The following is a 27245-nucleotide window of genomic DNA, read 5'->3' as shown; positions in this document are numbered from 1 at the left end:
CAAGAAATACTTAAATCCCTTTTTTTTTTTGCAATTTACATCAACACATAGACTCACAAAATGGTCCAGAATGGTGAAACTCCTAGGGCCCAGCATTAGCAAATGCAAAAATCACCCAGAATATTGAATTCTGTACTCCACACAGTCCCTTCAGATGATTACCTCCTATGGAAAAATTACAACCACAGAGGGAAGCAAATCAAAATAGAACATGAGATACAACAAAGAAGAAAATACATGCCCTCATATTTGAGGATAACAGAGCAAGATAAAAGAGATGGTAACATAACATAAAACACAAAATATAAAAGAGACAAGGTGTTGTTCCCCAAATTACTTCTCAGAAAAGGGCAATTCACCTTATACTCAAACCCTCATAAAAGTTTCTCTCTGGGGGCACTCTATCACTTTATTGTGAACAATGAAGCACTCTTTGGGGAAGACAGATTAGCACAAAGGGTTTCAATTTTATATGCACATTGAGTTTTACAAACTCTAGATGCCTGGGCCCCACATCAGAGGTTCTAACTGGTCTGAGGTGTGACCTGGAAGAATGAAAAGCTCCCCAGATGATTTTAATGTGCAGCCCAAGTTGAAACCGTTGCACCAGCAGATCACCACAATCGATACTAAATTTTGATGTTTAGGGAGGTCACCTGGGAATCTTCATTTTAAGGATGCAAAAACTAAAGCTTAATACAGATTTAGTAATTATTAGAGGAAATAAGACCACATAAAATGCAAGCATAGGATTTTACTGAAAGCCTTTTAATGATTACTTTCAAAGGCAAGTAAGTAGGTATGTGGTAATAAGTAGGGTTATTTATATATGCTTTGGTTCTCCTTTACTTGAGCTCATAGTGGGATTACAAGTTTGCTCAAAGTTACTTAAGGCCACGTGACTTTTCTGCCCAATAAATATGAAAGTCTTTAAGAACCAATATGTAATTCCCCATATCTCTTCTACCTGCACTGGCCTCTGGTAACGGTGGAGACTGAATCAGCCCACATCCAAGAGGGGTGATGACAGGGACCAGAGCTCCCAGCAGATCTGGGGGAACTTAGAATATGAACAAGAAACAAACTATACTGCTTCAAGCTACTGATCTTTTCGGCTGTTATGCTGCAGTAACAAACAGTCCTATCTTCACTTATACAAAGTACGTATGTCATACAGTTCAGAAATACATATGTGAAAGACAAACTTTTCAAAAATGATCTTTTAATGGGTTCAAACTTAAGCGACCATCAACTTAATACAGACTGCCATATGTGTAAGATGTTAACCACAAATCAAAACTGGTAATAGACATGCAAAAAATAAAGAGAAAGGAATGCAAGTATATTAGTAAAGAAAGCCAGCAAATTGTGAGAAAAGATCAAGAAATAAAGGAACAGAAAAGAACTACAAAAACCACCACAAAACAAGTAACAAAATGGCAATAAGTACATACCTAAAAATAATTACTTTGACTGTAAATGGACTAAACATTCCAAACAAAAGCCACAGGGTGACAGAATGGATAAAAAACAAGATCCATCTCTACGCTGCCTACAAGAAACTCATTTCAGACCTACAGACACATGCAGATTGAAAGTGAAGGGATACAAAAGCATTTATCGTGCAAATGTGAAAAGAAAGCCTTAGTAGTAATACTCATACTGGAGAAAATAGACTTTAAAACAAAGACTGTAACAAAAGAAAAAGAAGGACACTATATAATCATAAAGGGAACAATCCAACAGGAATATATAACAGTTGTAAATATTTATGCACTCAACATGGGAGCACCCGAATACATAAAGCAGCTAATAATAAACATAAAGGGAGTAATTGAGAGTAATATAATAATAGTAGGGGATTTTAACACCCCGCTTACATCAATGGATAAATCGTCCAAGCAGAAAATCAACAAGGAAACAGTGGCTTTGAATGACATCTTGGACCAGATGGAGCTAACAGATGTGTTCAGAACATTCCATCTTAAAAATCAGCAGGATACAAATTCTTTTCAAGTGCATATGGAACATTTTCCAGAATAGATCACATATTAGGTCACAAAACAAGTCTCAACAAATTTAAAAGCACTGAAGGTATATACCACGCATCTTTTCCAACTACAACACCATGAAACTAGGAATCAACCACAAGAAAAAGTCTGAGAAGAACAACAAATACACGGAGGTTAAACAACAGGCTACTAAACAATGAACGGGTCAAAGATGAAATTAAAAAAGACATGGAGACAAATGAAAATGAAAATACAACAGTCCAAAATCTTTGGGATGCAGTAAAGCTATTCTAAGAGGGAAGTTTATAACAATATAGGCCGACTTCAAGAAGCAAGAAAAATCTCAAATAACCTAATCTTATACCTAAAGGAGTCAAAACATTTGAGTTTTGTTTGGGTAGAAGATAGGAAATAATAAGACTAGAGCAGAAATAAACAAAATAGAAACTAAATAAACCATAGAACAGATCAATGAAAACAGGAGTTGGTTCTTTGAAAAGATCATTCATATTAACAAACCTTTAGCCAGACTCAACAAAGAGGGACAGAGACAGAGAGAGAGAGAGAAAGGACTCAAACAAAATCAGAAATGAAAGAGGAGATATAAGAAACCAACACAACAGAAATTCAAAGGATTATAAGAGCATATTATGAAAAATTACATGCCAACAAACTGGAATAGCTAGAAAATGGATAAATTCCTAGGAGCATATAACCTCCAAAAACTGAAACAGGAATAAATAGAAAATGTGAACAGACTGATTACCAGCAATGAAACTGAATCAGTAAAAAAAAAAAAAAAAGAAACCCAACAACAAAACTCCCAACAAACAAGTCCAGGACCAGATGGTCTCACAGGTAAATTCTTGTAAACACTTAAAGAAGAGTTAATGCATAGTCTTCCCAAACTATTCCAAAAAAGTGGAAGAGGAAGGAAAGCTTCTGAATTCATTCTATGAAGTCAGCATTACCCTGATACCAAAACCAGATAAGGACACTACAAAAAAAGAGAACTACAGGCCAACACCTCTGATGAACACAGATGTAAAAAATCCTCAAAAAAATATTATGAAACCAAATCCAACAATATATTTAAAAAAACATTCACCACAATCAAGTGGGATTTATTCCTAGGATGCAAGGGTGGTTCAATGTTCACAAATTAATCGACATCATACATCACATCAATAAGAGAAAGGATAAAAACCGTATGAGCATCTCAATAATGCAGAAAAGCATTTCACTAAGTACAACATCCATACATGGGAAAAAAAAAACCCTCAACAAAGTAGGTTTAGAGGGAATATACCTCAACATAATAAAGACCATATATGAAAACCCACAGCTAACATCATACCCAATGGTGAAAAACTGAGACGTTTTCCCCTAAGGTCAGGGACAAACAGGGATGTCCACTCTCACCACTTTCATTCAACATAGCATTAGCTCAGTGGAAATACAGATTCTCAGGTCCTATCTTGGCCCTACAAACATGGATTTGCATTTTCTCAACATTTCCAAACGCTCTACAACTACTCTGGATTGCTAAAATTATTCAAAAGGTAGTGTTCGTAATGACTGAAAAGAGCATATTGGAGATAAACATAATGCTTGAATAAAATTGTTAAAAATGTGCCACCAAGACAAGAAATTCATAAATATATTATTTTACCTAAGTATTTATAAATACACGTAAGTCCAAACCAATCAATTGATATTTTGAGTACATATTTGTCTATTTGGGAATGCTTGTCTATTGGGGCACATACACTATGTTTTACATCATTCCAGGGGAAAAGGAAGAAATAGAAACCTTAATGAAAGAGTAAGAAAGCATAAGAAAAAGAACAGGAAATTTTGAAACAGAACCAAGTGGAAACCAAGGCAAAGAATATAACACGTTAGTTTGAAGTTAAGTGAACAGCTGAAAGAACAGACGAGAGAATTATGGGAGTGGAAGGTGGGACAGAGCCTAGAGAATGAGCAGAGGTAACAAACAGAAAACCACTGTGGATTCCTCACAGTTGAAAACTTGAGTCCTCTCATTTTGAAGACACACACTGCATCCCCAAGAGGATACATATCGAAACACACCCACCCTAGAGGGGCGCCTGGGTGGCACAGCGGTTAAGCGTCTGCCTTCGGCTCAGGGCGTGATCCCGGTGTTATGGGATCAAGCCCCACATCAGGCTCCTCCGCTATTAGCCTGCTTCTTCCTCTCCTGCTCCCCCTGCTTGTGTTCCCTCTCTCACCGGCTGTCTCTCTCTCTGTCAAATAAATAAATAAAATCTTAAAAATATATATATTAAAAAAATAAATAAATAAAAAGAAAAAAATAAGAAAAAAACAAAAACAAAAACAAAACACACCCACCCTAGAAACCACACACGGTGAAACTCAAAAACACCAAAGACAAAGAGGACGTTTAAAAGCAACTAGAGAGAAAAGGCAAATATTGTAGTTATCTTGTCAACAGGCTTCTCGTGGGCAATAAATCCCAATGACCACGAAACAGCATCTACAACCTGTAACCCGCACAAGGTAAGCGGTCACTCGAGATTAAGAATAAAATAAGGACATTTTTCAGATGGTGATGCATGCAATTTACTCCTCATGAATTTTAAAGGATCTACCTCATGAAGAAGGAAACCGCACCAAGCAGGGGGTGTGGGATGAAAGAATCAATTATGTCGGAACAGTTGCTAAAATTTTTTGTTAAGCAAAATAAACACCGTCAATTAAAAATCACAATAATTTGGAGGCTATGAATCAAAATGATACTGGAATACTACATATAAATGATGCGGACAATGGGGCAGTGGTAGAAATCAAAGCATTCTAAGAGTCTGGTATTAATGGCGAAGAATTCCTCTTCTTTAAAGATGTTTACCTTTAGCCTTCGTGGTAAGGAGGCGTGTTAAAGATATAAGAATGAGCATTAGAAGGCTAGAAAGAGATATTTAACTTTCTAGCAGAGGTTAAAAACAACAGAGGCCAGCAAGACAAAACCAAAAACAAGTTAAAAAAAAAAAGTTAAAACAGAGAAACAAGCCCTAACACACCTGTATACCAGTAAGTGTAATTATTATAAATGCATTAAACACACCTACTTAAACTAAAAAATTTGAATAGAAAAAAATCCACTCCTTTGATGTTATTAAGAGAGACATAGAAGAGACACACAAAAAAATTATGACACTGAATGACTGAAATATAAGGTATTCAAAAAGGGACAGCGAAGGACTCCACATATTAGAGCACTGGGTCAAACTATTAAAAACAGTCGCACACGCGTGCTCACTGGATGAAATGATAAAAACAAAGAAAAAGTGATCTGAGTACTCCCGTGAAAAATAATTTAAATTGTCATTTGTTGAACCATTTGAACCATATTAATTTTTTTCCAAAGAAAGTTTCAGGCCAAATGTTTTCACAAGTTGGTTCTGTCAAACCTTCAGGAAGTGACGAATTCTACTCTATACTGTGTAAGTGGAGGAAGGGACCGCTCCCACCGTTCTCAATAAGGAGAAGCCGAAAGCACAGCCTGTAGATGGAAACCGTGCAACTCCGCAGTCCTGAGCGCCACAGGGACTTCCATGCCTTCTCACTGACGCACCTGGACACACAGATCCTAAACAGAAATTCCGAACACCGAATCCAGAGTCAAAGAGATAGTACACCGTGACCATCGCGCCTGGGAAACGACAGATGAAGCAGAGCTGAATAGGAAATAACAAATCAAGTGGTGATCTATCAGAACAGAGGACAGAGAAGTCTGCCCCCAACAGCTAGACGCGGCACACAGCATTCAAGCCCATGCGAAGCATTTGTGTCCAACTGACCGCAGACGTACTAGAATGACCAAAATTAAAAGCAGACAAGTAGTAACAGGTGTTGTTGAGGATGTGGAGAAAAAGGAACCCTCACACACTGTTGGTGGGAGTGCAAATTGCTGTAGTCACTGTGGAAAACAGCATGGAGTTTCCTCCAAAAATTAGAGATAGAAATACCATATGATCTAGTAATTCCACTATTTGGTATTTACCCAAAGAAACAAAAACACTAATTCAAAAAGATACATGCACCCCTATGTTTACTGCAACATTGTTTACAACAGCCAAGATACGGAAGCAACCCCAGGGTCCATGGGGGTAGGTAGATGAATGGATAAGGAAAATATGATATATTAATATCACACGCAGCCATAAAAAAGATGAGATCATACCATTTATGACAACATGGATGGACCTACAGGGTATTCTGTTAAGTGAAAATAAATCAGACTGAGAAAGACAAATACCATATGATTTCACTCATATGGAATCTGAACACACACACACACACACACACACACGAATAAACAAACAAAAAGCAGAATCAGACCTATAAATACAGAGAACCAGCTGAGGGTTGCCAGAGGGGAGGGGGTGGGGAATGGGCAAGATGGGTGAAGAGAAGGGGGAGATACAGGCTTCTCTGATACGGAATGAGTAAGTCACGAGCAGATTCAGAGGCACAGCATAAGGAATACAGTCAGTGATGCTGTAACAGAGATATATGGGGATATATAAACCTTTGAATCACTATGTTCCACAGGTGAAACTAACGTAACATCATGTGTCAGCTAGTCGAATATATTCAATAATATATTCAAATTAAAAAAAAACTGACCATGGATTAGGCCACACAGGAAGTCTCAACAAGACTCAAGAATCCTATTAGGGGGACCTATTCCTGTCTCCATATTTCTGTGGGAAGGGAAGGTGGTTGCCCCGAAGGCCGTATCTGTGGCCTCACCCCTGCCTCCCCTCACTCAACTTTTCCTCAAAGGAAGAACACATCTTCTGATGAGAGAGCTGAGAGAAGGGCCTCTGCAGAGAGTTGCCCATTCCTGGATGCAAGCACCGTCCTCCTGGGAAGCTTTCTGAGACCAGCTCTGCCTGTGGAAGTCTGTCATTTGGGATTCAATTCAATTTTCGGTGTAAGTTTGTGTCTAGGATGTCTGGTATGCAAGGTCCTGATGGTGGCTTCGGGTCAAGCAAACTTTCCTAATCAATAAAACTAAGATAAAGCCACTATTTTGTTTCTCTTTCTGTTTGACCCCTTTGTCTGTTCCTTAACTGGTTTAAAACTAAGGAAGGGACTAATGGGATGTTACTTAATCATTATTGTGGTAGACGGAATAATGACCCCCCCCAAAGACGTCCATGTCCTAAACCATGGAATCTATGAATGTGTTACCTCGCATTGCACACGGGACTATACAGATGTAATTAAGGTGAAGAATTTTGAGATGAGGCAGTTATCCTGTACCGTTAATCACATAAGCTCTTAAATAAGAAGAGGGAGGCAGAAGATTGGGTCAGAGGGACATGACCTGGGGATTCGACGGGTCACTGTGGGCTCTGAAGACAGGAGGAAGGGGACAGTGAGCCAAGGAAGGTGACAGCATTATAGCAGCAACAGGGCAGGCAGGGGCAGACTAGCTGTACAGAGAAAACCATCCAAGAACACCCCAAAATTAAAAACTCATGTATACATACTCTTTTAGGCAATGAACTGACGGAAATCTTCAGAGCTCAGAACCTTGGGGTTAAGAGAGCATCTGAGCTGGTGTTGGCCCTGTGCACCACTGCCAGTTCCCCGATGGCCTATCACTTGGGCCACAGGCCACTCGAGGGGGGCAGGGGACAAAGCTCAGGCTGAGCACAGGGAGAGGTCAGAGGGGAGAGCTCTGCCCAGAGCCGGGATACAAAAGGGCGCTACCTTCGGTCACCTGGAGAAGCCCACCCCCCAGAAGGACACTGGGGCTTGACTCTGGAATAAAAGCACATACAAATAATTCGATGTTTTGAAACAATAAAAAAAAGGAGGAGTGAGGGAACCACAGAAAGTGTGCGACAAGGAAGAATCAGACGATAAGTGGATAAAAGGTCAGATGTATTGTCAAAATAAATGTATACAGACTAAACTGGCCAATTAAAAGACAGATATTGTTAATTTGGTTAAAAAGTGAAAATGTATCTATAACCCCGTGGCAAAAGCTACACTTAAGACAAAAGCACACTGAAAGCTTTCAAATGAAAAAAGATGGAAGAAGGATAATACCAAGAAAAATAATAACCAAAAGAAGTTGGGATGGACAGATTAACATGAGACAAAACACTCTTTAAGACAAAATGCAGTGGGGCGCCTGGGTGGCTCAGTTGTTAAGCATCTGCCTTCTGCTCAGGTCCCGATCCCAGGGTCCTAGGATCAAGTCCCACATGGGTCTCCCTGCTCAGCAGGGAGCCTTCTCCCTCTGCCTGCTGCTCCCTGCCCACTTATGGTCTATCACGCTTTCTCTCTCTCTCTCAAATAAATGAATAAAATCTTTAAAAAAAAGAAAGACAAAAAGCATTGCTAGAGATGGAGTATAACTATATGATGATGAAAGCCTTTACCAGGAAGTACTAATTCTAAATGTGTATTCATATAATACAAAACACAGCTTCAAAACAGAATTATGAGACAAAATCCACTATTTAGTAGAATTTTAATATGCATTTCTAAGAAACTGATAAGATCAAGCAGAGAAAAAAAAATCAGTAATGGTAGCAAAGATTTAAACAAAGTGCATGTACTGAACAAGCAGAGAACACTGCCCCTGACCACTGGGAGAAGGCACACACCTTCCAACCACGCAGGGACAGTAATGACAGCTGACAGCATTGTAGTCAAGGCCATAAAGCAAGTAAGTATCAATAAATTTCAAAGGATAAGTACCGGAGACCACTTAACCACAACACAATGAAGTGAGCAGGCAGTTGAAAACATGTATTATTGATTGGCTTTTTAATTTGTTTTTTAAAAGAGTACAGATACATTTAAATAAGTAAAGAAGAAAATGCTAAAAACATTCAAATGTTAAATATGAATATATAGTAAGTATAGCTACGGAATGCATATATATCTATAGATACTGTAATGGTCAGTTTATGTGTCAACTTGGCTAGGCCATAGTACCCAGATATTTGATCAAACGTTATTCTAGATGTTTTGTGAAGGTATTTTTAGACAAGATTAACATTGAAATCAGTACATTGTGACTAAGACAGATGGCTCTTCATAAGGGGGGGGGGGTTCATCAAATCAGTGAAAAGGACTTATTTCCCTGGAAGAAGAAGGAATTCTGCCAGCAGATAGCCTTCACATTGGGGCTGCAACACTGGCTCTTCCCTGGATCTCCAGCCTGCTGGCCTGGCCTCTAGATTTTGGACTTGCTAGCTTCCATAATCACGTGAGCCAATTCCTTAAAATCAATCAATCAACCAATCTCTCAGAAATCTGTCTCTCTCTCTACACACACACACACACACACACACACACACACACACACACACACACACCCCATGTTGGTTTTGTTTCTCTGGAGAACCTGGGCTAATATATATACAAATTTATCTATTTACAGGAGAAATAATATATACAAATACACCACACACATATAATAAGACTGATCAACAAAGACCAAAGTCAGTTCTTTGAAAATAATAATAAAAAAGATAACTCTGGCACTGGGTGTTATATGCAAATAATGAATCATGGAACATTACATCAAAAACTAAGAATGTACTCTATGGTGACTAGCATAACATAATAAAAAATTATTATTAAAAAAAAGAAAAGATAACTCTGGTAAGGGCCACCTGGGTAGCTCAGTTGGTTAAGTGACCTACTTTTGATTTCAGCTCAGGTCAGGATCTCAGGGTCATGAGATCCGAGCACTGGGTTGGCCCTGTGCTGGGCATGGAGCCTCCTTAAGATTCTCTCCCACTCATATTCTCATTCATTCTCTCTCTCTCTCTCTCTCTCTCTCTCTCTCTCTCTCGCCCTGCCACTCTCTCAAAAAAAAAAAAAAAAAAAAAAAAAAAAAAANAAAAAAAGATTAACTCTGGCAAGATAAAAACAAATAGAGGGTACAATTAAACAATACGAGCAATATAAACAGAGATATAACAATTATAGCAGATCTTTAAAATATATGATAGCTGGGTTGCCTGGACTCTTGATTTTCACTCAGGTCATCACGATCTCAGGGTCCTGAGATCAAGCCCCAGGAGGGCGCAGCGCTCAGCATGGAATCTGCTTAAGGTTTTCTCACTCCCTCTGCCCACCCCCTCAGAAGTGTGCACACGCGCACGCTCTCTCTCGAATAAATAAAAAAATCTTTTAAAAAATGTATGCTAGCCATGTTATGTTAATAAAATTAAAGAACTTGGGGCACCTGGGTGGCTCAGTGGGTTAAGCATCTGACATCCAACTCTTGGTTTCAGCTCAGGTCACGATCTCAGGGTTGTGAGACCAAGCCCTTATGGAGCTCCCGGCTGGCGTGGAGTCTGCTCAGGGATTCCTGCCTTCTTCCTCTCCCTCCCCCTCTGTCTGCTCCCCCCCAACTTGCACATGTGCCGGCGTGCTCTCTCTCTCTCAAGTAAATAAATAAAATCTATAACAGGAGAAACATAATAAAATCTATATAAAACCCCAAGAAACAAAACTGAAGCTCTTAATAAAATTAGAGGGTTAGATAGATATAACTTGCCAAAACTCAACTGAGAATTAAACCAGTGTTTATAACCATGAAGGAAAGAAAGTCTTTCAATAAGAAAACACCAGGTCCACTTGGTTTTGCAGGTCAGCTCCTATGCCTGCAACTATACCAAGTATCTACGGACGAAGTGGTGACTCCAGTTTTACTCCAACTCCTTCAGAGAACAGAAAATGAGGCTACGCGCCCTGAAGTTGCGGAGGAGGGCTCCTCCGGTGAGAGGAAAAACCGAAACGATGGCTGTCGAACAGCGCTTGCCACCGTGGGCCATTCTGATCCCTTTACAGAAAGATTAGTCTTTGATAGCTCGGCCCACGGGACCCCTCCGAACTTCCACTCTGGGTCAGAATCAGAGCCGAGCCCTCTCAACCTGGATCCTGCATGGGCAACAGGCAGGTTCGGGTTCTGCCGCTCCCTCACTATGAGGGCTCTGCGCTGACCCACCTCACACGGCCGGACACGGCCAGTTAACGGAGCACGTTCCCAGCATGGTCTCAGCAGCAGGCTTGAACGCCACAGCTGAGGCCGTTCAACAGTCAAGGTGAATAATCTAGTCTTGACCAGAACTTTCTCTGTTCCCAACCTAAATCTTGAAAGAAACAAAAACAAAAACCCAACACCCAGACACGAATCAGAGTTAGCAGAAAGGCCGGGAGCAGTCTCTCTTTTAACTGTCACAAAACAGCCTCCTTTTAGATAAAGAAGGGGGGGTAATCAGAAGGGGGAATGAAGCATGAGAGACTATGGACTCTGAGAAACAAACTGAGGGCTTCGGAGGGGAGGGGGGTGGGGGAATGGGGTAGACTGGTGATGGGTAGTAAGGAGGGCACGTATTGCATGGTGCACTGGGTGTTATATGCAACTAATGAATCACCAAACTTTACATCGGAATCTGGGGATGTNCAGGGATGTACTGTACGGTGACTAACATAATATAATAAGAAAACATTAAAAAAAAAAGAAAGAAAAATTATATCTCCATATGGAGAGAATGCTAATAATGGCAAACTTAAAAAAAAAAAAACCAAACAGAACAGCCTCCTTTTAAATGTTCCTCATCGGTGGGTACAGCTTGCAGGTGACTGCCCGAGGGACCTNGAAAAATTATATCTCCATATGGAGAGAATGCTAATAATGGCAAACTTTAAGAAAAAAAAAAACAAACAGAACAGCCTCCTTTTAAATGTTCCTCATCGGTGGGTACAGCTTGCAGGTGACTGCCCGAGGGACCTCCTGCTACCGTGAAGAGGAATGCGTGGTCCTCGGTGTCCTGACCACGGGATTCTCTGTTACTATCACAGAAATGGCCTCACAGAGCAGCCACTGAACCTGTTACCCCACAAATTAAGCCTCATGCAAAATGAGACTATAAGGCAGTTGTTCTGGGTCACCCGGAGGGACGTATTCAGCAATATACAGTTCGATTGCAATTGTCAAGCGGGTAATTCAGTTATGGTATTATCTGCAGGCCAAATCACGGGATGAATCAGGAGCAAGAGCAAAGGTTAATACTGTACCGGAAGCTAACAGCAATGGTCTTTTGTACTAGAAACAAATCATTTTGACAAGGGGGCTGGGGTCTTTAAGTCACCTCTTTCCCATTTTCCGGCATAGAATTTTGGTGTTCCAATCAAGTACCGTCACACCCAGGAAACACCCATTCAGGTTTCAAGAATTCAACCCTGTAAGGTGTTTCATTTACTAGTCCTGTTTCTGCTTGCGAGGCATTTCTTTTCCTCACACCTCCAGGGCCACTGGGTGCCTGGACAGAAGGGCCACCATGACATTTTTTTTTTTTTGCCTTAAAGACTTAATTACATAAATCTTGATATCACATGCCCTAAGTGTACTCTTTTTGGAAAGAGTTTCAGAACGTGAACCTGACCTATCATAGTACAGAGTAATTAATAAAGGGAAATCCCTTGTTCTGTAGCGTTATAACTAGGAATCATTACTGAAGGAACTTTGTCCATTTTAGGAGGAATCCATGTTGTTTTTGCATAAATGATTGCTATGTGGGGCACGCAGGAAGCCTGTAAAAATTTCTTCCATTTGAAGTAAGTGGTAATTGTGTCTTCAGAAAGTGAGAGAATACAGTCCTTGGGCACTCATCTGAGCACCTTAACAGCTGCAGAAGTAACTGTGTTTTGGTAGTGTCGGCATCACTCGACGTCATTCTAATTAATACCAGGATAGAAATACAGAAAGGACGATGTAAACGTTCACATAAAAATGTCATTTCCGTGGGATTTGTGGCATCGTGATGTGGTAACGCAGTTTTCAAACATCCTCTTGGCTGCCACCCTTCCAGCAAAGGAAACCTTACTTGGAAGTCTGATGCATAAGAGAGACGAGAGCAGAGTCACTCTGGCTGGGGGACTGGGAGCAAGAACAGAAGTTGACCCCACTCCCAGTTAACTCTTCTCTACAGGTGGCCCCACAGAGGCCCCGGGGCTCTATTACACATCATCATAAAACCAATGCGGGCACAAAAGCAGCCTGGAAGAGCCTCAGACGGCCCTGGACTCAAAATCTTGACATTTACCAGCACTGTGCCCTTGGGTGGTAAAAATCATTATGTCAGTACTAATCTCAACAAACAGTAACTTGTATCAACCGAGCACTTCCTATGTGCCTTATCTGCATTAATTTAATCCTTCCAATAATATGAAATAGGTACTAATACCACTATCGTACATGAGGAAATTGAACTCAGACAGGGATTGAACAATTTGCCTAAATATCCCACAGCCAGTCCTAAGTGATGGAGCTGGGATTCAAATCCCAACAGTCTAACTCCCTAGTCCACATTAACAACCATAAAAACTCTTACGTTCTTTCATCCAGTTTGGCCCAACCACCTTGAATATGAGGAGGGTATTAATAACCTTGCGAAAGAGTATTCTGCACAAAGACATTCAATAATCATCATTCTTGGGCACCTGGGTGGCTCAGTTGGCTAAGTGTCTGCCTTCGGCTCAGATCATGATCCCGGGGTCCTGGGATCGAGTCCCACATCAGGCTCCCTGCTCAGCGGGGAGTCTGCTTCTCCCTCTACTCCTCCCCCCTGCTCATGCTCTCTTTAGCTCTCAAATAAATAAATAGTCTTTTAAAAAAATAAAAAATAATTATCATTCTTGTCATCACAAATAGTGCAGAACACTCCAGACACTCACTAATTACCTCAATGTTCAATTATCTGCCAAATAGCTCCTGTCTAATTACTACTTGAGAGATGGTTCACGGGACATGGCAATCACTGAATCTTCAAAAAAAATTAGTGATTTGTGAGCCCAGAAGAATCAGTGAAGGGTGCCAGAGAAAATAATAAGTGAAGTTCAGAGCACAGCCAGGGAAGAAGATACTACAGAAATGAACAACTGACTCCTAACCAATGAGAAGGGGAGCCTATTCACAACAGTAAATAAACTGTGTATGTGACAAGAACTCATTAAACACCTAATATGTGCTTGCAGACCTACTGAGGTGCTGGAGATGGAGCAGCAAAGCCTTGGTCCTCGTGGAACCTACAATCTGGTGCGGGAGGCGGATGATACACAAAGAGACAAATGTGAATGTAATAGGTCAGATGACGATCAGTGCTATAAAGAAATATAAACAGGATATGAGGACACAGTGATGGGAGGGGGAAGATGCTAATTAGAGAGGGTCAGGGAAGATCTCTCTGATGTGGCAACATTGTGGCAGAGATCAGATCAGAGGGTATGTGGAGGACAGCATTCCAGCAAAGGGGGCAGCAAGCACAAAGGTCCTGAGACAGCCAGTGTGCAGGCTACAGCAAGGTAAGTCAGGAGGAAAGTGGTAGGAGGTATGGCCATAAAGGCGGCCAAAGGCCAAGTCGCGTCTGGAAGTGCTGGCTCCGTTGAAGACTTCAGATTTTACCCTGAGATGGGAAGCCATTGACGAGCTTTGGAGAGAGGAATGCTGGGATTTGATGTATGTTTCAAAGATGGCTCTGCTGCTCTGTGGAAGACAGCCTGTAAAGGGCCAGGAACAGGGCAGAGACCACTCAGAAGACTACGCATGAATCTTGCAGACCCCAGGCGAGTCCAGCAAGGCATGCACAAGCCTTATACAATGAAAGACACAAAACTCAAATGGGTGAATGAGGTCCTGAATAAGTAAGAACTCTACCATGTCCCTAGAGAAGATGTAACATAATGAAGATTTTTTTTATCCCTTGTTAATTTATCAAAATCTAACATTTTATGGTGCTTAGTATGTGCCAGGCACTGTTCTTGGCACCTTATGTGTGTAAACCCTTTAAGGTGGGTACTATTATTATTCCCATTCTAAATATGAGGAGACTGAGGCCTGGTCAGGTAAATAGCTTGTTGTAGAGCTAGGATCTGAGCCAAGCAGCCTGGCTGCAGGGGTTCCTCCTGACCAATCTGCAAAGAATGCCTTGGGATGTCTTAGATTGCCTCTCTACAAAACTCTCACACCTGTTCCAGGCACAGCGGCCCAAGGAGCCCTCCTAGAAGGAATCAGCCAGGGTGGAGGATGAAGGAAAGAGGAGGAGGAGGGAGAACTTTGTGCTAGGAAGGCAGGAGGATGGGCCTCGTGGGTTCTGCACAACCCATGCCAAAGGCCTTTCCTCCTTGTCCATCCCAGACCCTCACCAGCAGATCCCTTGTTAGGCCAAAGGCCCTGGGGGTCACATACAGCTCTCTGAGACAGGGCATTCTGCCAGAGGCTTCATGATTTTCGGAATGCCAATGTGCAGAAACTGGGAGGCAGGAAGAGCACTGACCCCATGCCAACTGCCCTCTTTAGGTGGTGTCCATTCATCTCTCATAGCCATCCAAGAGCTCTAAGCTGTGAGGGTCTGACCCTGTGGCTCTGATCTCCATTCACATGAGCCCCTGGCAGCTTCCAGATGAGACTCTGTGAAAGTCCTGCTAGGAAACCCACGCTCTTGACTATTTCCTCTCAGTGGGGCTTCAGAGGCCCTAACCTAGACCAGGACATCCAATCTATGGAGCCTGTGAAAAGCATTAGGCCTCTCAAGAGCCCTTCTGTTCGCTGAGAAATTCACCTAGCCTGAAAGATGACAGCTACCACATGTGCCACCAAGAACGTGAAGACTCTTCAACACACAACCCGAGCCCCACCCCAGGCCCAACACCCAGAACCCTCAGTGAGGCAGGTTGTCTCCGCAGGGTGGAAGCAGCGGCAAGTGCCTGGCAAGGGGCAGCATCAGGCTTTAGCCACACTCAGCCCGAGCCCGCCTCCCCCCACCGCCCTCCCCAGCCTCTTCCAGCTGAAGGGCCACACGAGGACAAGCAAAGACCCAAAAAAGCATGCCCAGCATGCAAATAAGGCCACTGACTTGTTATCAGGTCAGGACAGAAGGAGGACCTGGGACCTTCGGGAAAGATTTGCAATGACAGGTTTATTCTAATCAGTATGGGCTTGGGCTCCCCCTGTCGAATTGTTAACTAGCCCAAAGAGCCCACTGGAGCCTTTTCCAATTAACCAGTTTTGCTGGGTCTTTTCTAAGGAATATTCCTAATGGGCAAATGTGAATGTTAAGTCAGTTATGACAGGTAAAATACAATATGACATAGAAAACATTCTTTTTCTTAAGATTTATTTAATTATTTGAGAGAGAGCACGCACACGAGCAGGAGGGGCAGAGGGGGAGGGAGAGAGAATCCTCAGGCAGACTCCCTGCTGAGCACGGAGCCCATGTGAGGCTCAATCCCAGAACGCTGACATCATGACCTGAGCCAAAATCAAGAGTCAGATGCTGGAGCACCTGGGTGGTTCAGTCGGTTAAGTGTCTGCCTTCACCTCTGGTCATGATCCCAGGGTCCTGGGATCAAGCCCCATGCCGGGCTCCCTGTTCAGAGGGGGAGTCTGCTTCTCCCTCTCCTTCTCCCCCTCCCCCCTGCTCATGTGTGTGCTCTCTCTCTCACTCTCTCTCACATAAATAAATAAAATCTTTTAAAAAAAAAAGTCAGATGCTTACCAACTGAGCCACCCAGGCACCCCAACAACAATCTTTAGGTTTTGAGGTGAATCAATACCAAACTGCCTCCTGATTCTCAAAGACACTGGAGACTAGCTGTGGAAGGGAGCTGACATGTGCATCGGGTGGCAAAGTCGCCAGACTTTTAAGTTTTGTTTCGGCTCAACTGTGACAAGCCATGATGTGCTCCAGCCAATTTACAGTAAAAGCGATCTTACTGCAGCCAAGCTGCCTTAGAGCCAGGACCCACGCTGTGCCGCAGTTCGACACCTGCCACCATGCAGTGCACCCACGCTGTCTCGGCGGCCCTAACCTCACACCAGGTAGCAAAGAATTCTGCGAGTCTGAACTCCTACACACAGAGCTGGCCTGCACAATGAGATACAATAAATCCATCGAGGGGCTTCTCGCTGAGCGAGAAAGAAGGGTCAGAGGGGAGAACACGGTTCCGCAAGTGTGGAGGGCAAGCCATGAGCCGAGAGGGCTCCCTGCCCGTACCTGCCAGGATCCCGTCCATTTGCTCCAGAGCTGCTTCCAGCGCGTGACTGGCATCGGAAGCCATGACTCCTTCACCCTCGGTCTCCTCCTCCTCCTACTGAAAATGCAAGCACAGAACAAAGGAAAAGTTACAGAGAGGTCCACGTGATGAGCGCAAGCCTGCAAGCCCTCCTTCCTTGGCCTGGGGCACTCTCTCCCAAGGACCCTGGTGGGCGACCCCCCGATCCTGCCACCTCTAGAGCCTCGCCCTCCTGGCACGAGCGCTCTGTCTCCACGACCCTTCAGCATGCGATCTCGCTCACTTCTGAAAATAAGAGCCACCGTTAAGAGTCCCAGGTTCCAGAAGCTGCAGCCAGCACTTGGGAAGCACCCCTTCGAGTCAGGGAAGGTGACTCCAGAGGACACGTCCTGCAGCAGCAGGGATCACGACAGTCTCAGCAAGTGCGCAGCTGTCCTCCGGCTGCCTTCGTCCCACACCTGCAATGCTTTCGTGGGGTAGGTGTGATCTGGGCTGAGCCCTCCACGACCACTTTCACTTCTCAGGTAGTCAACAAGGGCCTGGCCTCAGAAGGCTGCCAGCACACTGTCATGGGGAGAGATCTGTCTTACGAAGCTGGAGCCCTTCCTCTTACCATTTTAGTTCTAGTCTACCGGGCACCATGCAAGGTGCAACAGCCCATCTCCTCGGGACTGAAGAGCTTCTCCAAGGACACACGGTGCAGCCAATCCCCTGTCTAACGGGGAAGACGGCAGTTGGTACCATCTCCGCACAACCCTGCCTCTACGAAAGGTCCTTCGGCTAAATGGTCTTCCTGCAGCCTCTTCTCATTTTTCTGGCTTCCCACCTTCTCCCTGGCTGGAAGGGAGAGACTGGCAACGTATCTGTAATCCCTAGTTCATGTCTGTGAACAGGGGGCAGGAGTCATTTGCTCCTTCAGCAAAAGCCATGCACATACCCAGTGGGCGTAAGCACTGTGGAGAACAGAGGCCTGGCTCCTCTACCCCAGGATGGCACGTGTCAGGACGCAGGGGGTCCTGGGGGTCTCAGCTCACATTCCCTGTGGAGCTGGACTTTCGAAGAGAAGAGAGCAAAGCGAGCAGCCATAGAGAAGTGGCTTTGGAGATGGTGTGGGTAAAGATTTGAGGACCACAAAGAACCACAGGGGACTGTACCAGGCCGTAGCAGCTCAAACAGTCGGGTTCAAACACTATTCTGTTGTTTACTATGTGATCTCCGAGCCTCAGTATCCTCATCTGTAAAATGGGGATAATGCCATTCACCAGGATGATGTCTGATTAAATGAGGAACAACCATTTCACAGAAAATACTTCGTACATTCCCTCACAGATAGTAAGTGCTCGATATAAGCTAGCTGTTTTCGTTTTTGTTTTTGAAGTGAGGCAATAGTTTCAGGATGTATTTGTGCCAGGACAGCTCACTGGAGGAGAGACTTTAAACTCAATGGGGTAGGCTCAGGGAGGGAGAACCCGGCTGAGTCCAAGAGGCTGGTTCCCCTGGCACGGCACAGAGAGATAAGCAACAATGTGTGTGGAGGGGGAGGGCAGTGATTCATAGGAGCAAAGGCCAAGGAAGGTTTGGGAACAGGCACTGGGCTTCAGCAGGCCAAGAACCATTGCACAATCAACTTGGGAAAGAGAATGGGAGCTTGTGGAGGGGGTGGGAGCCTCAGGGCTACGGCAGGAGCACCTCAGGGCTATGGCAGGAGCCAGGCGAGGGTGCAGCAAGGAACAGAGCTGGCCCTGCTGAGAAGAGCAGCCAGGATACCTGGAAACCCCAAACACCATGTACAATCTCAGGGCCTGAATGGAAGCAAGCCTGGGGGTGGGGCAGGGGTGGGGGAGAAAGGAGAGGTAGCAGGAAAGGGGGGGGGTAGCAGAAGCAGGGCAATAATCAGCATATTCCCATCTATTCAGAGACACTGAAGGTCTGAAATACTTCCCTCTGAGGACTTCCCACTGCTCCTGATGAAAAATCCAAACTGCTCGCTCACTGTGACCTATGAAAGAGGCAGTGCAGGATCCGGCCAGGCCAGCCCCACACCGCTCTCCCCATTGCTCATGTTCCAGCAGCACTGGTCTCCTGTCTGCCCCCCAACACTCCGAGACCTTCTCCTCTGCAACTTTCCACCTGCCATCCCCTCAGCCCTGAGCACGCTTTCCCAGCTCTCTGCACGGCTGGTTTCTTCCCACCTTCCGGGTTCCAGCTTCCATGTGTCTTCTGAGAGAGGCCTTCCTGGCACACCTCCATCCATAGCAGCCCCACCGAAGCACAGCAATTCTCAAGTATCTCGTCCAGATACTGGCTTCCTTGCTAACTGGACTTGCTTCTCCTCCCCATGGAGGCAGGGGGACCCCGTCTGCCTCGCTCACCCCTCCACACCCAGTGCCTAGCTGAGTGCCTGGCATGCGGAAGCTGATGAGCAAATACTTGTGAATAAATGGGTAGGCCCATTCCACCAACATTCCCCGAGCCCTGCTGCGCTGGGTACCGGGGAGATACTGACCAATCAGACCAAGTCCCCGCCCCCACGGACCACGCAGTCTAGTGAAGACGAAGTGTGAACGAGTCCTTATGACGCAGTACGGGCTGTATGCTCACGGAGGCGGGTGTACAGCTTCCTCGGGTCTTGCAGGGTGAGTAGAAGCTTTCTCAGAAGATAAGGGGGAGAATGCTATTCCAGGCAGAGGGCGGGTGGGAAGGGAGGGAAGCGTGTAAGGGCAGGATGGAGTTGGCAAATACCAAAATGGTTAATGAGAGTCTACCAGGGCATTCAGCCGCTCAGGGTGAGTCAGAACTTTCCACAGAACTCATGTAAGGGTGACAAGGGCAGTTATTGAGAGGAGCTTGGGAATCACCCACCACTTCAGGGGTCTGGATGCCGGTACGCAACACACCAAGGGGCCTCAGATGTAAACAGGACAGATTTCTGAGAAGAAAGGTCACATCTTTCAACAGAAGGCCCTACGGGGGGCCTTATTAGCAGGGCAAGAGGGAGAGGACAGTTGGAAGGTGCCCAGCCCCGAGGGCCCAGGCCACGTCCCCCTGCAACAGAAGGGCCGTAAAAGGAGGCCCATGGGCCTTCTGCCCAGTGATGAGTTTGTACTTGGCAAACAGCAAGCTGGGTGGACCCGCGGGAGGTGGTGTGAAGTGAAACGTGAGTCAAAGGTGTATCGTATTGACACCCTGGGAGCCTGGGCCGGCAGGCTGGGAGCACTCAGAAGCCAGAACCTGTTTAGAGCAGCTGACGGGCTCAGTTCCAGACCTGTCAGGTCTGAGGCGATGGCAGGACACCTGGGTAAGAAGGGGCCCTGCCAGCCGCTGTCACGGGGCAGCTGTGAGGTGTCAGTGGTGTGGGGGACAGAGAGACCGTGGAAGGGCCAAACATGCCATCGATGTGAGGCCTCCAGCCCCCATCTGTGAGCAAAGACACTCTCATCAGAACAGAGAAGCCACAAGGCCACCGATCATTCCCGTTCTGGCAGCTACTAGGCCTTTTCCCCACTGACCATGGTCGAGGTCAGAGCTCCTATCAGTAACAGGTGAAGGGACAATCACCACCCTCAAGGAACTTGGGGCTGTGGCAAACCCATCAGAGAGACGGCAGTATTCAGCGTCTGTTCATCCCTGCAGGGACACAGCACCTCCCCTGGGAGCCTGGGTTCATCAGGGAGGTGGGGCTTCCCGGAGAGAAGCGAGGTGAGAGGCAAGGACCCAAAGCATATGGGAGAGAGCCGCATTCCAGGGAAAACGCCAAAGGCCCAAGTGAAAGCAGGGCAAGCTCCCACTAAGCAGGTGGGGGGAGTGGGAGTGAAATCACGTTCTCCGCCACTGACAGGAGATCCAACCAGGGGCCTGGCACAGCACGGACCCAGCCCAGGAAGGAGAGGGGCAGGCAGAGGGTGACGGTGCTCTTAACGAGCTCAGTCCAGTGACAGTCGTTCTAGTGGCCAAAACCAGCTTTCACTCTCTCTGGACACCTGGACTTTTCCCGGAGCCCCGCACTGACGGTGGGGGAGCAGGCAGACTTCGCTTACCGAGAGACTAGCTCATCCCTAGCTACAAAGAAGAGGTGCAAATGTTAAGAAAAGGTGTAGCCCACATACCATTCCCCCTTCCCTTCAGCCACAGGCCTCTCTAGATGCTGTCACATCATCCTATCTGTGACGATGTCCCATTAACACAGAACTTTACCCTCTTTGCTACCAGCCAGACAGAAAATGACCCCATAGCTATAAACCCAGCCAACACGGGACAGCCATGTTTTAGAAAGACAGTGTCTGGTGACAGATGTCACAGCCACCCGAACTGTACCACACAAAAGCCAGCTGGGCACCTGGACGTTGATCAGGGTGCAGGAGTAGGGGTTCTGAAGTGTAGAGAGTAAGCCACAATTAGCCGTCCATTCTCTGATGCATGCTCAGACGGGCGGTAATTTAGATCCTGCATTAGCAGGAACTGTTAAGATAAACCTTGGGCGAGTAACTTTGACTTATCCCACCCATGCTGAAGTGCAAGCTTCCATTCCATTTTATGAAGTACTTTTCTCTCAGTGAAAGTGGTTAGAGTTGCCAGTGTTTCGGGCAGGCTGCCAATGGCCCGGACAAAGGAAGGCATCGGGAACAGATCCAGAGTCCCCGGTACCCCTACTCCTGCAAGGTCTCCTGTGCCACGGACACAGCTGAGCCAGAGCTGGGACCGGACTCCTTGACAGCTGCATCCAGGTGGAGGGGTGCAGGAGGACAGTGTCCCCAAGTAGAAGGCAAGGCCTGAGGAAGGAACTCTCAGCCAAGAACCTACCGCCCCCAAACTTGGACTCACCACACACCTCCTCCTTCCCCACATGGCCACCAGGTGGTAAAGAAGTGTCACCGTATCACAGCCAACCACAGCCTTCTCCCCACATTTACAGGTTGCCCGGAAACCAGAGCTGCTCTTAAATGGTCATTTGAACACATACCTCTTGCTGTCCCTATTCTCGGGGGGCAGTTTCTTAACAGGGTATAGGACATTTATCAATTTGGGATAAAAGAGCAAGAAGCCATTTTCAGCATTAAAAAAAAAAAGGAAGATGGAAGAAGACATACAAGGAACACTGATGGCAGTGCCAACATTCTCGACCACATCCCATATCAACCGATAACAACTCTATTCTCAGAGCACACAGAAGAAAGAACGTAGGGTTCATAGCCAGACAGTCTTGCGTTAAAACATGCGCTCTGCTGCATAACGGCTGTGGGTCTTCAGACAAGTTGTTTAACCCCTCTCGGTCTCAAGGTCTCATCTATAAAATCAGTATAAAACCAATCGCATTGTTGCCAGTGAAAGTAAACAAGACTGACCTCAGGGAAATACAGCACATTGAACCGAACATCTAATTTAGCTGTCCACTGCAACAACAGTAGAGGAATTTATTTAGAAAAACATAAGCCCACAAGGACAAGAAGTGATAGGAGACGTAAGGTCAACGTCTCTGCAGCAAATGTAAAAGGGCAGCTGCTCCACGTTGGAGAGCTTCCCAAAGCTCGGGGATGAGTTCTCCCGCAGCACAAAATTCACACGACACCTCGTGCATCAGAACACCCAAAGAGAGTTATATAATTGGTGAGGACTTTGTTTAATTCAATGATAATAAAACAGAAAACCAAGCAAGTGACAAAAGAACTGCAAGGAAACCAAGAAAGTAAAAGAAACCCCCGACCTCATCTAACCGGAAGTGTGTGGGTGGGGCTGGAAAGGCAGGGGAGGATTCCTCCCTTCTCGAGTGAGGACTCAGAAGTCTCTAGATAATGACAAGTGAAAAAAAAAAAAAAACCAGCCAAACGCAGCATTTTTTCAGCAATATGGATAAAAATACTCAGAAATGTAAAGAGGCCGCATTTAAGGAAGAGCAATGGGGAGGGGTAGGTGGGGAGACAACAGCTGTGTGAACAAATCAGGAACAAGTATTTGTTTAAATTGTGTAGATATATCCTCGTGATCAAAATAAAAACAATCAAGATGATTTAAAAAGGTAATACTGCGGCGTGCCTGGCACAGAGCAGAGACTTGGTGTGTGCTCCTCCCTCCTCTCCCGCACATGTTCGAGCTTACCCAACGCTGTCTAATCCCCACCTGCCACTGAGGAATTCTCCCACTTTGCGGATGAGCAAAAAATTAGGCAGCTCGCCTGAGGACGCACACCACCCTTCCACTTTGCCTCTGAGATGCGAACCGACGGGAGGGTTTGGAGCACAGGAGGGATCTAATATACCTTTGCAACAAGGAACACTAGCTGAAGATGGACAGGGGTGGTGGCGGTGCAGTGCACTGGTGAACGCAGGAAAACCAGGTGAGAGAGGAAGGTAGCCTGGACCAGAATGATGGTGGTAAATGTTCTAATTCTTGATGGAGTGGACATGGGAGACAGGAGTCAAAATGACTACGAGGTTTTTGCCCTGAGTCTCTGGGAGAGAGGGAGGGAAGCAGGAACAAATGGAGGGGAGGAAGGGATCAGGAGATCCAGTTTTGGAAACATTCCTAAGGTGGGGGAGAGGGGGTACCTGGGTGGTTCAGTCAGTTAAGCATCTGCCTTCAGCTCAGGTCATGATCCCAGGGTCCTGGGATGGAGTCTACTTCTCCCTTTCCCTCTGCCCTCCCCATCCCCCACCCCATGCTCTGTCTCTCTCTCAAATAAATAAATAAAATCCCTTTAAAAAAAAAAGATGCTTAAGGGGACATCTAGGAAGATATGTTGAGTAAGGCATTTTGAAATACGAGTCTGATGTGAATCTGATGTTTGGAGGTAAGTCTGGCTGGAGAGAATTGGGGAGCCATCAGCAGAGAGATGGAATTTAAAACAACTGCATGAAGTGACCTAAGTAGTGCAGAGAGAGAGAGAGAGAGGAAGAGAAGGAAGGAGAAAAGAAGAAAAGCAAGAGGCCCCAGAACTCTCTGGAACACTTCAACACAGCCATCAGGGAGAAGAAGCAACAAAGGGGACTGAGGAGGAACAGCCAGGTGAATCGAGGAAGTGCTGCTGTAGAAATCACACAGAGGGTTTAGGATGGAGAAGGATGCAATCAGGAGATCCGAGGGCTGCTGAGTCAGACCTGAGGGTCTTCTCTCCCAGCACCCGCTGCTGGTGATCTCATCTGCTCCCACAGCCTCACCGGTCCCTGCACTACCTCACCCTAGACTCCCACAAGCACCCCCTAACTGGCTGCCTGCCTCCAGGCAGCCCCGTGCACCCACCCTGCACTGAAGATTCACCTGACTCAGTGGTCCCCAAACACTGGTGTTCATCAGAGTCACCCGGACAACAACACAAGCACAGAGGCCCAGCCTCATTTAAGTAGAAGATGGCCTGAGCTCTGTATCCTGCCCCAGCTCCTCGGTGACTCCGAGACTGAACGAAGCTGAACAGCCAATGAGAGAATGCAAACACAGCTCCAGCCAGGCACTCCGCTGAGAAAGTCTCAGGGGCTCACCATCAGCCCCTAGAATTCATGCCTTTTGCCACATGCGTTGCAAATTACCTTCCATCACACCCCTCAGGCCAAGCTCTGCCCCATCCCATCCAAATGTCTTAGTCATCAGTGCACAGACGACAGCTGACTACACCAGTTGCTTTCCTGCTTTATGCCCAAGCCAGTAGCTTTCCTCACTAAATTCCCATCTTCTCTTCAAGCCAATTCTTCCAGGAAACCAAACCTGATCCTGCCTACCTCAATGGGATCTCCCCATCTCTTTGTTTTATCGGGAAAAGGAGGAGAAGTGGCAGTGCACAGCCATCTCTCCTGCAACTATTCCATGTGTCTCGGCCCCTGAGGGCACCCCCATTCTGTAAGCCCTGAGGACACTTTCACAGACTCACTGATAAAACTATTCATTGTCGGTGGGAAACCAGAGCCTGAGTGATAGGTGTGCCCCCCCAACACCTGATACCCACCTCCCTCTCCATGCCCTCACACTTGGCAGGCCCCCCAAATGGTCTTCTCCAATATGCTCCCCACCGCTGTGGTGAAGCCACCACAGTCACCAAGACAGAAACCTGGGAGTCATCCCGGGCCTTCCCGCCTGTCACCCACATCCAGTTGGGTCTCCACAACCAGCAAAGTCTCCCTCGTCACCGCCTCTCACATCTGTCCTTTCCTCTTCTCCTGCCCCACGTCAGGCCACATCATCTCTCATCAGAATGACCACAATGGCTTCCTGACTGCCTTTCCTACTTACAGCCTCACTCCCACACACCCCTCCCCTCCACCCTGCTGCCAAGAGCACAGGGCTACCTCACAAGCCTAACCGAGGCACTCCAGCACTTGGATGACTGTTCACCAGCTCGCACCCCAGAGAGAAGGTGAAGGAGCCATGACACTCTCTAGTCAGGCTGCATTTGGGCCCGCATTCTTCCCATCATGGGCTCTGTTCTTGGACAAGTTCCTTAACCTCACCGAGCTTCATTTTCCCTATTTACAAAGTGCAGGTGAAAATATACACATCGTGGGATTATGGGGACTCGGTGAGATGACGTATGCAGAAGTCCTCTGCATGTAAGTGGCTGGGAGTTCACAACCACAGCAGTGATAATTCTCTCAGCCACACTTATCCCCTCCTGAGCGCTAACCATTTCGCCCCTCCTGATTTTGCTGTAAGGCCCCTTCAACATGCAACATTTTAGCCCATGACCCCCGTTCCACCTGCTCAATTCCCGCTCCTCACCCAAGGCCCAAATCCAGCATCATGATTCTAGGGATCCTCTCCCATCCCCCACATGGCAGTGACTGCTCCAGCTCAGTCCCCCTCTCCATGCCCATGACAGACTTCCCTCATAGCTCCTGGAACTCTCTAGAACACTGGCCACTTATGTGTGTGACTTCTTTGTGTGACTGGTAAGCTCCTTGTGGGCAGGGCAGTGTCTCTGAAGCCCAGAGCAGGCCAGCTCATGCGTGTTGAATGGAAAGACAGAACTATACATCTGTCTGAAGGAGGCAGCTGGAAGCTGACCAGGGGCAAAATTCCTCTCCATCTGTGGTTCTTAAAACAAGTTACCTGCTTCCAAAATACAACAGGACAGGTAACGATAGCCATTCTCCTTCCACAAAGGAGAACATGGATAAAATGGAGGTCACTGGTCTAAACTGGAAGCTGAGAGGCTCCCGTGGGTGGCAGGGGCCCTGAGAGGCCCTGCCCAGTCTGGAGGTCTCTGTCTGACAAGGAGGAAAACAGCCCATGTGGCATCAGAGCAATGGTGGGGCCCGCAGACACCGTCTCTGTAGCAGGACAGAAGGCCAAGGCCACAGACGCTGGCTTTCTGTCAGGACACTGGAGGGGGTTGTCAGAACACAGGGCAGTCGGAGCAGGAAGGGGGGCAGGGCGCTGAGAGAGCTACCAGGTTGCTGATCGCCTTTAGTGAATATCTGAGTCTGATAAAAGGGAAGAGGTGGAGCCTGGATTTCTTCTTCTAACCAATAGAAGCTTAAGTAGCCTTAGAAAAACTGCACAGGAGAGCAACAAGAAAGCCTCCAAAGGTGAAAAAGCCACTGACCTTGCGGCACTGGAATCCCAGCGTCAGTCACTTCTGGTAACAAACACCCGTTTAGCGCTTTCGGCTGTAAATATGTTTTTCACTAGGTCTGTAAATATGTTTTTCAATAGGTCTCATTGACACCTAAACACCCCAGGTCAGGCTGCTCGGTTTGGTCAGCCAGTGATGCTGAGGCTGGGGGCTGACACGGGCCAGAACCGCCTGAGGGGCCCGAACCCCAGGCTGGTGGGGTAGGGGACCAGCAGGGGACGGACGCAGTATTTCTTGCATAGCGTCTGTCTTCCCCGCGGTGCCAGGTTAGTGAGTTGTGTGAGCGGGGCATTCCCAGCCACTCCCTGTTGGGCGAGTTCCAAAAGATCCCTAAGAACATTTGTGCCTGAGCCCAGCTCCACGGAACCCGCTGGAAGGAGTCCCTCTTCTTTCTGGCCCTTCCACTGAAAACCCAGCCCAAGCCCTGTCACATGCCACTGCCCCTCCACCGGGCTCGTCCGGCACATCCAAACCCAGATGTTTCCACTTAAGCTCTTACCCAAAGAGCTCGAGCCCTTCTCCCCAAGCCGCAGTCCTTCAGACAAGTCTCCATGACCCCAAACGGCTCTTCCACCAAC

General features: G+C 46.3%; 1 protein-coding gene across 3 annotated transcripts in view; it reads right to left on the bottom strand.

Annotated features, from left to right (window-relative positions):
* PPFIBP2 (PPFIA binding protein 2) overlaps positions 1-27245 on the bottom strand; it is a 141227-nt gene that overhangs the window by 93153 nt on the left and 20829 nt on the right. For all 3 annotated transcript variants that reach the window (XM_034666506.1, XM_034666502.1, XM_034666503.1), the window contains exon 2: positions 17093-17186. In XM_034666506.1, the coding sequence (XP_034522397.1) occupies positions 17093-17186 (94 nt within the window). The remainder of the gene's footprint in view (positions 1-17092; positions 17187-27245) is intronic.

The sequence above is a fragment of the Ailuropoda melanoleuca genome, chromosome 8, assembly GCF_002007445.2.
Source record: "Ailuropoda melanoleuca isolate Jingjing chromosome 8, ASM200744v2, whole genome shotgun sequence".
NCBI classification, from domain to species: Eukaryota; Metazoa; Chordata; class Mammalia; order Carnivora; family Ursidae; genus Ailuropoda; species Ailuropoda melanoleuca.
The sequence above is the reverse complement of the archived record's forward strand: the minus strand, read 5'-3'. Positions and strand labels throughout refer to the sequence as shown.